This window comes from Schistocerca nitens, chromosome 1, assembly GCF_023898315.1.
Source record: "Schistocerca nitens isolate TAMUIC-IGC-003100 chromosome 1, iqSchNite1.1, whole genome shotgun sequence".
NCBI classification, from domain to species: domain Eukaryota; kingdom Metazoa; phylum Arthropoda; class Insecta; order Orthoptera; family Acrididae; genus Schistocerca; species Schistocerca nitens.
This window is the reverse complement of record NC_064614.1, coordinates 395078231-395091255: the sequence shown is the minus strand read 5'-3', so window position 1 is coordinate 395091255 and position 13025 is coordinate 395078231. Positions and strand designations below refer to the sequence as shown.

The 13025-nt window shown below is 37.9% G+C and overlaps 1 protein-coding gene across 1 annotated transcript in view; it reads left to right on the top strand.

Annotated features, from left to right (window-relative positions):
- The window catches only part of LOC126249437 (nucleosome-remodeling factor subunit NURF301), a 320790-nt gene that overhangs the window by 68696 nt on the left and 239069 nt on the right, over positions 1-13025 (top strand). Inside the window, exon 10 of the mRNA XM_049951093.1 lies at positions 10583-10804. Within this exon, the coding sequence (XP_049807050.1) occupies positions 10583-10804 (222 nt within the window). The remainder of the gene's footprint in view (positions 1-10582; positions 10805-13025) is intronic.

The following is a 13025-nucleotide window of genomic DNA, read 5'->3' as shown; positions in this document are numbered from 1 at the left end:
GAAAAAACTGTGTGTGTCAATTTTCATTTAATTCCTCCAACTAATCAAATGTCTATTCAAGTTCAATTAAAAAATGATCCCCTAGAAAATGTAAGTGTCACAAATTTCTTGGGTCTTTGGGTTCAGCAAGACTTAAAGTGGGACACACATATAAATAACTTGTGTAGAAAACTATCATCTGTGTGCTATGGCCTAAGAATTTTAAAGGCTACAACAAGCAAAACTACAGTACTGCAGGCATACTATGCACAGCTCCACTCACTAATCCGATATGGGATCATTTTCTGGGGATACTCAACTCACAGTGTAAAGGTTTTTAGAATGCAAAAAAGAGCTTTAAGAATAATTTGTGGCCTTAAAAAGATAGAGTCCTGTAAATCCCATTTTACTGAGCTTGATGTTCTAAATGTTCCAAGTTTATTCATTTATGAAACTATCTTGTTCACTAGGGACTACCTCCGGAAAACAGGCAAACTGCTACAGAACAAAAGTGTACACAACTATAGTACCAGAAGGGAATCAAATATACATCAAAAATATCACAGAACAACCATCAGAGGAGCATAATTAACATTGGTGTAATACTACACAATAAGATAAACTAAAGGCATTTCTAATAAAGCACTGTTTCTATTCTGTCAGAGAATTTCTGAATAAGTAACAAAATTAATTGTAATAGGTACCTAATTTTAATTGCTAATACTATGTATTATTGTAACTTATCTTTGACCTGTCCAATATCAATTGTACAATTTATCTTTGACCTGTACAATATCAATTGTACAATTTGTGCTATATGATAAAACTGGACCAATAATAAATCAAATCAAAGTAGTGTGGAAATACCCAGGTCATGCAGTACTACTTGGAGGCGACTTTAATCTACTGATTATAGAGTGAGATGTCTGTGGACTCATTGCATTGGGGCACAGACAGACAGTCATGTGAAATACTTTTGAACATGTGTTTTAAAAACTGTCATGAGCAGTTAGCACAGTAGTCCACACGAATTGGAAATATCTTAGATCATGTAGCTACAAATAGACCGTACCATACTGACAATGTGAGTATAGAAAAGGGGATTAGCGGTTGTGATGTCATTATACCAACTATGGTTGCAAAAGTTAATAAATTATTCAAGAACACCAGGAGAATGTTTCTGCTAGGTAGAGCAGATAAGCAGTTGTTAGCATCTCACTTAAGACAGTGAATCGATATCACTTACAAGTAGTTCCAGTAAGATGGATGTAGAGGAATTATGAGCAAACTGTAAGCAGATTGTAAATCTCTGGAGCTATGTGCCTAGTAGATGGATAAAGGATGGAAAAGACCCGTCATGGTAAGCAGAGGCTGTTGCACTCTGGGTTCAAAAGAGAGCGCACAAATGGCGACAAGCAAAGGTTAGTACACATTTGTGCGTCTTTGGAAAGATCTATGCATGAAGCATACAACAACTACCACATATTAGCAAAAGATCTGGAAGAGAACCCGAGAAAATTATGGTCCTATGTAAAATTGTTGAGTTGGCCTAAGGCTTCCATTCAGTCACTTGTTGACAAGTCTGGTGTGGCAGTTGAAAAGTGCTAAACAAACGCCGAATGTTTGAATTTCTTGTTAAAGGAATCGTTCACACAGGAGAATTGTGCAAACATACCATCATTTGACCATCAGACATAGTAGTAAGCATCCCTTGTGTAGAAAAAACATCCAGAAGATTTGAAAGCAAATAAATCACCAAGTGCAGATGGAATTCTAATTCAGTTTTTCAAAGAGTACTCTATGACTTGCATAGCTTGCATTTATCGTGAATGTCCCACCAAGCACAAAGTCCCAAGCAAATGCAAGGAAAGCATAGCTGACTCTAATATATAAGGAGGGTAAAAGAATGGACCCGCAAAATTACAGACCAATATCTCTAACATCAGCTTGCTGCCGAATCCGTGAACATATTCTCTGTTTGAATATAATAAACTTTGTTGAAACTGAGAAGCTTATGTCCAAGAATCAGAATGGTTAAAGAAAGTATCACTCTTGTGAAACTCAACCTATGCTTTTCTCACATGACATTCTACTAACTATGGGGGAAGGGCAACAGGCAGAGTCCATATTTCTAGATTTCCGGAAAGCACTTGACACAGTGCCCTATTGTAGACTGTTAACAAATGTATGAGCATATAGAATAAGTTCACAGATATGTGAGTGGCTCGCCTCCTTAAGTAATAGAACACAGTATGTTGCCCTTGATGGCTAGTGTTCATCAGAGACTAGGGTATCGTCAATAGTGCCCCAGGGAAGCGTGATAGGACTGCTGTTGTCCTCTATATACATAAATGATTTGGCAGACAGGGTAGGCAGCAATCAGTGGTTGTTTGCTGATAATGCTGTGGTGTACGGTAAGGTGTTGAAGTTGAGTGACTGTAGGAAGATAGAAAATGACTTAGGCAAAATTTCTGGTTGGTGGGATGCATGGCAGCTAGCTCTAAATGTGGAAAATGTAAATTAATGCAGATGAGTAGGAAGAACAAACCTGTAATGTTTAGATAAAGTATTACTAATGTCTTGCTTGACACAGTCAAATTGTTTGCATAGGGAAGACGACATTCTTTTTGAAAAGCACTATTGAGAAAATTTGGAGAACCTGCACTTGAAGCTGACTGCCAAATGATTCTACTGCTGCCAATGTACATTGTGCGTAAGGATCGTGAAGATTGGAGTCTAGAAATTAGGACTCATGCGAAGATATGTAGAAATTCATTTTCCCCTCACTCTGTTTGCTATTGGAACAAGAAAGAATATGACTAGTAGTGGTACAGGGTACCCTCCGCCATGCACCATACGGTGGCTTGCGAAGTATCTGTTTAGATGTGAATGTAGGTGTAGATTTCTGTTTTTACTCTGGATCTTGCAAGTCTTTGATCACTTGAAATTTTTGAGTTTTTAACACCATGATATCCCCCAGTACAGAACAAGAAAATTGTGTTGCTAATTTATTGGCAAACTGTTCTTGCATATGTCATTCAGTTTTGTTTGATGATACTGCTTTGTCAATTAATGTTGTGAAAGTTAATCTGTATGGTTTACCAGGTGTACAAGCTTGAAATGCTGATTTTTTGTCTAAAAAACATGTAAATGCAGAATAATGATAAATAATGCTTTACTCAAAGTATGCACCATTGTTTGTTATACATTTTCCCCATATTTTGGGCAGTTCATGAATTTCATGCCAGTAAAAATTTTCCCCTTTTGCTGTGAACCGTTCATTGACCCTTTCTTTCACATCTTTGTACAAACCAAAGTGCTGCTAAGCAAGTGCGAGACCCGTCAATGCATACAAGTGGTAATCGGAAGGAGCGAAGTGTGGTGAGTAAGCTGTGTGGGGTAGAACTTGGCAGCTAAGTGCTTCTTTGGTGCGAACTGGTTTTATCATATGTGAAGTAGCATTGTCATGAAGAGAAATGACTTTGTGTTGCCTGTTTCAGTATTGTGGCCTTTCTTCAAGCAGCGAACAGTTCATATCAGTTGATTGTTGTTGGTAATGTGTAGTATTAACTGTTTCCCAAGGTTTTGACAGCTCATAATAGACCACGCGAGCAAAATGTCATATGTGTTTTGTACTTTTCTGTTTGCCTGTCGTTAAACTCATGTGCTACCCATTTACCAGTCTTTTGAATCTTTCCCATCCCTCACAGCCGATTGGAAACATCTTGTTGACTAACACCAAATTGGTTGGCAATTTGTTTTTGTGTTTGTGAATCATCTACACTCAACAGTGCTTCCAATTCCACATCTTATGTTCCTTGTCTGCAACATCGTAGTCACCATTTTGAAATGCTGAAATCATCTTTCACACATCTTGTGATGGAGCAAGTTCACCATGAAATTCTCGAAGTAATCAATATGATTCAGCAACAGTTCTCTTCAAATGAAAACAAAATATTAATAGTGCTCTGTTTTCTTTATAAATTTCGACATATTGAACAAGACAACGCAACACTATACTCATACTTTTTCAATTTATCACTTGTGCACGTCTGACACTTGTTGATGACACAACAAAATGGCACAGTGTCAAATGTTTATAGCACAAACTGCATTGGTGCAACATCTGTTGTCTGAAATCTGCATTTTGTACTTGTACACCTGTTATTTTGAAGTCTCTTATTATGTCCCAATTCTATATGTGAGCATTAGTCAGTAGTGTTTCCTGAGAGTCTTAGTAAACTGAAGCTTTAAGTGTCATTGCTGATTTTTCACCTAACTTAAATTATTTCATTTGCTGAAGTGGTTCACTGCGTTGTATCTGCAGTGCCCTTTGCTATCACAGCATTACATGGTTTTCTGGAAACTCTTTTAATCCTGTCTTTACTAGATCAGACTGTACTCATCACCTCATATCATAAGGTGATAACACTCCTTTTTGCCGAAGTTTGAGGAAGGTTATTGGGTGGGAGATAGGGGGCAGTCGAAGAACAAATTACAGTTGGCTGCTCTAACTGAAGCATTTAATTGTGTCTTATTGAGCAGATAAGAACCTTGCCAGTGTTGCATTAAGTATGGTTGTAGCAGAATAATATGTGGAAAAATTGGCATTTGGTTAAACATTTTTGCCATGATGCCAGTCAGATCAAGGATAGCAGTGTGAAGTACTAGTTTTCAGTCTTATGCATTAAGTTACAAGAAGTTGCCTAGTGAGAAAAACTGATTATTACAAAAGTTGACTGATGAAATATTTCAGTAGATGAGCTGGGTGTGAGCAAGTGACTGAATGAACTGAACTTACGTAATAGAAAATTGTGAGGTGTTGTTAACCAGAAATTTCAGTGGTTAATTCTTTCCTAGAATTTTTAAAAAACTTAATAGACACGAAAAACTCTGCATAGTGGCAGGTGAGAGGCCATGTTTACCTTATGAACAATGGTATTAGCATGTGATATTAGATTGGGGGATCCAAAGAAGTAAACTTGAAGCAAAGAAAGACAAGAGGTGTGAATGGGATACAATTAGAAGGAGAAATATGTAAAAGATGCATCAACATCAAACATGCAAAAATGGCAAAACAAATAAGAATTAAACCCAGAAAACAGATCATCATGCAAAAGAAAAAATAAAGAGTAGTGGTGTGGACACGTTGGGAATGTGGATCTCACGGGGAGCGTGCAAGGGATAAGTCCCTGCGGACGCACTATCCTCTGTGCCCGTGGTGGCTCAGACGGATAGAGCGTCTGCCATGTAAGCAGGAGATCCCGGGTTCGAGTCCCGGTCAGGTCACACATTTTCAACATGTCCCCAATGAAGTACATCAACGCCTGTTTGCAGCTAGGGTGTCCATTTAATTATCATTTCAAAGAGGAAAGACATCAACAAAATGTAAAAATAAATGAAATTGGATTAAAAGAAAGACAAAGTAGGATAGGAACAAACAGATAATTTTGGGAACCAGAGTAAAATGAAGGAATGATAATATGGAATACTGGTTGTCTGTGTGCGCATTGGTCCCGCTCTAGTTATGAAATGATATAGCGTTGTGCGTAAAGCACTGTACACTTGATCAGCGGAAGTGTGTGTGCGCGTACATGCGTTTGTACTCCAGCTCAAATAAAGATTAATTCCAAAAACTAGCAAGTTTTTATTTTCTTTTGTGTGTGCCTGTCAGCAACTAAACATTTCTGATATTCAGTGAGTGGTCTCAAGTCCAGTTGACAAAGGAAAAAAATTAGGTGAAAAAATTCATGTAGTCACAAATTTTTGTGTAGTGGTACGGGGGAATGTAATGAATAACATAATAGAAATCCTGACTGGTGGGGTCTGAGCATGGATGTGGTAGTGGGGTGGGTGGGGGGTCGGGGCATTTAAAGGCAACTTTTTAACGCTTTTCTTGACTATCTCTAGAGTAAATGTTTCCCAGTGTAAAATTAAATTATATAAAATTTCCTGTGATTAAGGACCTATTCATTTTTTTCTCTAGGCTAATACCTTCCACATTGCAGGAAATGAAAAAGCCACACGTTATTAAAAGTAGTCTTTTTAATTATATAAAATTAATGTAAATTGTTAAATAACACAGGTTAAGAATGAAGAGTAAATGTCTGTGCCAAACTTAAATGCAGTAGAATCATATTAAAGGGTAAGTTGTGTTCTGGAGGTGTAACAGTTTGGTTAAGTAGGGGTAGAGGTTAGAATCGTAAAGGATGATGTGTTGCCAGACTGGTCATTCATTTCTCTCCTCCATAGGTCTGTAAAATGAAGAGCAAGTTGGAAATTCCCCATTTTTTCTACGACACTACATCACAAAAAGCAACTACAGGATGTTTCTCAAAGTTATACTGATCCTTATGCTCACCTTATGAATCACCAGTGACACAATGTGCAGATATCCCCAGGGTTTTCATTTTCCACAAGTGTGTTAACACTGCAGGGAATACAGACATGAGTTGCTAATAATACTAGTGGCAAGAAATGCATGTGGTCAGAATCTTCATAAATCTCTGCACACTTTTCTGCAATGCTAGAGGGAAGTTAATTCTTAAGTCATAGTATTCTTCTGGGAAAGACAATTTCCCCCACCATGAGTGCTGCTTGCTTTTCAATTTACAGACAGACTGTGCCTCTCCATCATTTCCTGTTGAAATCTCTTTTGTGAGTAGACAAAGGTGTAATTTTCTGTTTGTTAAGTGAGGATTTATTTGCAGTTATTAAATGAGCTATTTTTTAAAAAAGAACAACTGGTGGAGCTGTCAGCTGTCTACCACACTGAAGAGCCTGCTTCAAGTGTAAAATGCTATCAGTATGTATTTGACTTTGTCGATTTCATTGTCTCCACTATCAATGACAGGAATATTTTCACAGCTTGAAGGTATCAAATGCATCAATCCAGCCTCAATTCTCCCAACATCTGAAGCGGCCTAAAAGGTTAAATTGGCTCCCAAGTAAAGCAATATATTACAACAGATTATTGTTCTAGATTTGAATATCATGAGTCCTATTCCATCAAACATATTGACACCTACCCAAAGTCTGTCTGTCTAAAAAGAAAGGGAGCAGCTCTCATGGTGGAGGAAATCACCTTTCCCAAAAGAATGATCCAGCTGCTGTACAGGATGATTAAGAATCAGTTTCCCCTGTAGTAATGTAGAACAGTGTGCAGAGATTTACAAAGAATCTGTCCACATGCTATTCTTGCATTTGTGCTATTAGCCACTCCTATTTGTATTCAGTGTGCACTATTAAAAATAATTGTGGAAACTAAACACCCCACCAACCGCTGTCCCCAACCCAAGAGTTCAATTACGGTATAAAGATGGTTATATTCTCATAACAATGTATATATAAATCATATGAATGTTAGTGTAGTACAATAGCACACATTTGGAATTTTATATATTGTTAATTTTACAATAAAAAAGAAAACATTATACAAATTTATATTAAGTGGGGAGTATTCATGTTGATGACATTATGTCATTATCATATACATGTTGATAACACTATGTCATTATCCTAAGATATTGATACAAATATAGAGCACTCGAAATAGGTCTGCTCGTGCTGTGTGTTGTGAGCGATTCATTAGGTGAGCTACAAGTGGGCCAGTCTAACTTTCTGAAATGCCACGTAGTTGCTTTTTGTGAGGTCATGCAGTAGAGAAAGTGGGGAAATGCCTGCTCACTGTCTTAATTTTACAGTGACCCAATGTGCATTATTAACTCTAATCACAAACATTTTGCTGACAGTATCCGTATGTGCCTCTGCATATAACTGCAAAATTATATTCTTGTATGACACATAGTTCAGTAGACACGATATCACAAACATTAAAATGCATGAAATACCAGCTTTTCTTAACACCGAGTGCAAATCACCAAGACTATACTCATCCAGTGCTTGTTAATGAGAGCACATAGTGACTTTTTCAAACTTTAAACATAATTTCATAACTTTCCTAAACTTCCTTCAAACACGGTCCCAAAAAATAATGAAAGAAAAGCTGTTTGTCACTAAATGTTCATTGTTCATGTCCTAAGCTTGTTTTAATTTAATATTTTTTGCAGGCTGTTCACATATACCACTGTACAGTACCAGTTTTGGTTTTGACTTTCTTTTTAACTCCAAAACTAATGAAACCAACACAATTAGGTTTTTGCATCATCAAGCATAAAGGTTTTACATGCTTAATGTCAAATATTTAACACATTAACTCATTTTTAAAGCTGATTTATGCTTGGGAGTTGGATTCTTTAAGAAATTGGAGTTGGGCAGGGGTTCCTGGTTTAGTTTGTAATAGTGACCATAATCTCAGGAGACATTCTCACATCAGTTTCTGTTTCAGTTGCTTCTGTTTATTAGTCCTTTGATACATGACAACCTTTTGATGTTGGTATTGTAATATGATTGTGCTTTTAAGATGTTCATAATCATATTTTTGCTTTGTGAATGTGTAAATCCTATGAAAAGAATTAACAGTACACTCAGTTTAGCATCAATAGTGCCCAAGACTTGATATTTTCATAATGAAATGAAAATTGGAAATACCAGTCCCATTTTTATTCCTCTTAATTTGCTCACTAGCATAGCTGTCAAAAAGAAAATGAGTTCTTTTTCTCTTTCTCCCCACATTAACATGTAGACATTGAAAATGTGAAAGAGCCTGTTTGTCACTATTGGACAGTTACCAGGATGTCTATCAAAGATACCGTATTTACTCGAATCTAAGCCACACTTTTTTTCCGGTTTTTGTAATAAAAAAATCTGCCTGCGGCTTAGAATCGAGTGCAAAGTAAGCGGAAGTTCTGAAAAATGTTGGTAGGTGCTGCCACAACTAACTTCTGCCGTCGAATATATGTGGCGCTACACAGGCTTGCTTTGCAGGCACAAAGATAAATTCTGTAGCCAAAACCTCTGCGTCAGTAAATAAATTTCATACATTATTCAACGAAGTAAATACAAATTCCGTATTGTTCATCTTTGAATGTAGCAGCATTTCAATGTACTACGAAAATCTGACTGGCAAGACTATTTGGGGTTTTTGTCAATATGGCCAACTCTACATTCTGAATTTTTTTCCTACCTGTGAGAAGAGATGGTTGCTAATAAGAACTTTTATGAATTGTGAATCACATGCAGTATTCTCTTCACCATAAGCATAATACGAATATCAACATTTTGCCATGTATTCTTTCGTGTTTGCTGCTATCTCGTTTAAATCCTGTCTGCCTAATAAACTATGAAACTATAGTGAGACAACAGCAAATGCGGAAGAATATACATATCTTGTCATGTTTATATTTGTATTATTCTTATGCCTAATAGTGATACAGTCAGAAATGAAGCACGCCAATTGACTAGATTTTTAAATCTAAGATGACTAATTTCTGTGCAGAATGTAATGTGCTAAAGAGGCATCGGCAAAGATTTTCAGACGGAGAAAAATTTTCGCTTAACTCTCGTTCAGAACATCTTCTATCATACGCAGTCTATTATTAGGTTCTTGTTGATCATTATCAAAGAAAGCAGCAGTGTAAGTAACAACAAATAGCAGTCTCTTGCCATTGTAAGCGGCGGTAGCGCGCACAAAAGCAAGCCATGCCGCGAGCGGCGACAGGCCGTAAACACTCATTATCAGAATGCGACAAACAATGCATGACACAGTACAGTAATGCATTTTCAGCTTAGTGACATAAACACCTATAACAAAGAGAACGGCACTTACGAGATCAAAGAAAAATAAGCAATAAATTCAAACCAGATGAAGCACGTGAAAAAGGAAGGGTACCCGTATAAATACGGACGTAGCGACTGACGCATAGCAATGGCTACCTGGTAAACCTTAACTGCTAAGCTTACGACTCGAACCAAACTACTGTAGCTATATCGTCATTCATTCGACCTAAATTGTGTCTCATATTAAAATTGACCAACTTTGTTTCAATTTGGAGGTGCGGTCTAAAACTTTTCTCTCCCCTTGAATTTAGAGTCTCAAATTTCAGGTGCGGCTTAGATTCGGGAAAATTTTTTTTCCTTGATTTCAAGTCTCATTTTTCAGGTGCGGCTTAGATTCGAGTGCGGCTTAGATTCGAGTAAATACGGTATACATCATTTGACTCAAGCTGAAAATGGCAAAAGTTTGCAGCTTATACTAGTGCTAAATTTAAAGGACAGTCCACAGTAATTTGAGTATGAGTGTGACATAAGTAGTTAACCAAAGGTAACCAATGCATTTGACATGGATGCCATTTTCAACTTACATGAAACTCTTTATAATATGAATGGCTATTAAATTATTTTTCTACAGACCTGTTTGCATAAATTGTAGTTGGCAATGTGTCTAGATTTATTTATATTTTTTCTGATGGAATTTGTGTGTGTTCCCATTGGTTGTGAATTTGCTCTTTTCTGAACATCAGTATGAGTACAATGCAACGGAGGGAGGAAGCATACTTGAAACAGTGTTAAAATATTCCATTGATGTATTGATTCTTACTTTCTAGCTACTTATAGCTCTGCTGTCTCATAGCCTATGCTATTTCATATTATGTTATGATAACAGAAAACAATTCAGTGAATGGAGAAATTTTCTGTGTTACAGGTACAAGAGCTCTTCTTGTAAGCACACTAAGACAGACTGTATTGCAGCTGGAGTCAAGTATTCAATCGTCTTTTATGCATCCCAACTGGCCACTTTTACGGAAGCCATGGATAACAGCTGTTAGTGCATGTGTAAATGCTAGAGACTTTGCTCGAGCCTTAATTGTGTTACAGGCTTGCATCAAGCCTGTTGTATTTACAAGTGTATGGCATGAAGCATTAGGTAAGCTACTTTTATTTTGCATATATTAACGTTATAGTGCGTCATTGTTTCATTTTCATCACTTGAACATAATAGAGCAGGCATAGTGTTACACTCTTGCCTTATGCATACTGTGTTGTATTGTGTGGGACTTGTTACCACAAGTAGTAGTGATGATGTTAACAATAATGGCCATCTCTAAGGTTTTATCAGTTTGAACACAAAATTTACCATTAAAAACCATGTATAAAATGAACCTTTACTAAGCAGAATAATCTGTATTACTAAGCATCTAAAACAATGACTGATTCCAGTTGCAGGTTGCCTGTCTAAAGGCTTCCAGAGCCAACAAAATTTGATTTTATGTAAACATTGACCAAATTGAAAAATTTTTAAATGCTGTCATAGTCTCTTCAGTAAGAGTTATAATATTACATTAAAAATTTAACACAGTAATACAACTACACTACTGGCCATTAAAATTGCTACACCAAGAAGAAATGCAGATGATACACGGGTATTAATTGGACAAATACATTGTACTAGAACTGACATTTGATTACATTTTCACGCAATTTGGGTGCATAGATCCTGAGAAATCAGTACCCAGAACAACCACCTCTGGCCGTAATAACGGCCTTGATACACCTGGGCATTGAGTCAAACAGAGCTTGGATGGCGTGTACAGGTACAGCTGCCCATGCAGCTTCAACATGATACCACAGTTCATCAAGAGTAGTGACTGGTGTATTGTGACTAGCCAGTTGCTTGGCCACCATTGACCAGACGTTTTCAATTGGTGAGAGATCTGGAGAATGTGCTGGCCAGGGCAGCAGTCGAACATTTCCTGTATCCAGAAAGGCCTGTACAGGACCTGCAACATGCGGTCGTGCATTATCCTGCTGAAATGTAGGGTTTCGCAGGGATCGAATGAAGGGTAGTGCCACGGGTTGTAAAACATCTGAAATGTAACGTCCACTGTTCAAAGTGCCGTCAATGCGAACAAAAGGTGTTCGAGACGTGTAACCAATGGCACCCCATACCATCACGCCAGGTGATACGGCAGTATAGCGATGACGAATACACGCTTCCAATGTGCGTTCACCATGCTGTTGCCAAACACGGATGCGACCATCATAATGCTGTAAACAGAAACTGGATTCATCTGAAAAAATGACGTTTTGCCATTCGTGCACCCAGGTTCGTCGTTGAGTACACCATCGCAGGCGCTCATGTCTGTGATGCAGCATCAAGGGCAACCGCAGCCATTGTCTCCGAGCTGATAGTCCATGCTGCTGCAAACGTCGTCGAACTGTTCGTGTAGATGGTTGTTGGTCCCCATCTGTTGACTCAGGGATCGAGATGTGACTGCACGATCCGTTACAGTCATGTGGACGAGATGCCTGTCATCTCGACTGCTAGTGATATGAGGCCGTTTGGGTCGATCACGGCATTTCGTATTACCCTCCTGAACCCACCGATTCCATATTCTGCTAACAGTCATTGGATCTCGACCAACGCGAGCAGCAATGTCGCGGTACGATAAACCGCAATCGCGATAGGCTACAATCCGACCTTTATCAAAGTCGGAAACATGATGATACGCGTTTCTCCTCCTTACACGAGGAATCACAACAACGTTTCACCAGGCAACACCAGTCAACTGCTGTTTGTGTATGAGAAATCGGTTGGAAACTTTCCTCATGTCAGCACGTTGTAGTTGTCGCCACCGATGCCAACTTGTGTGAATGCTCTGAAAAGCTAATCATTTGCATATCACAGCATCTTCTTCCCGTCGGTTAAATTTCGCGTCTGTAGCATGTCATCTTCGTGGTGTAGCAGTTTTAATGACCAGTAGTGTATTAGAGACTACGCATGTCCTGAGGCAGCATAACTTAGGATGTGGAAATTACCCAGACTATATTCGTCCAGTATTTGAGAACGAGAGCACATGATGACTTCCAAGAAACTTTGCACACACTTTTCAAAACAATTCAAAACTTGTTCTCACTGACTGGGTGGAATATAAATAATTGAAGGTGTGAAAGTAACAACTCATCACATAGTTGAAGAGTTGAGAAGCATGTAAACTGTAAAACAAGAGTGAAACTGTCGCCAAGCTTTCAGATGATACCCTTTCTTGGTGCGAATAGAGTAACAAAATCTCATATGTATACATTGCCTCATCTCTGTACTCCCATTGACATATGAACTTTGTTATTTTAGTTCTTAATTGAAACTT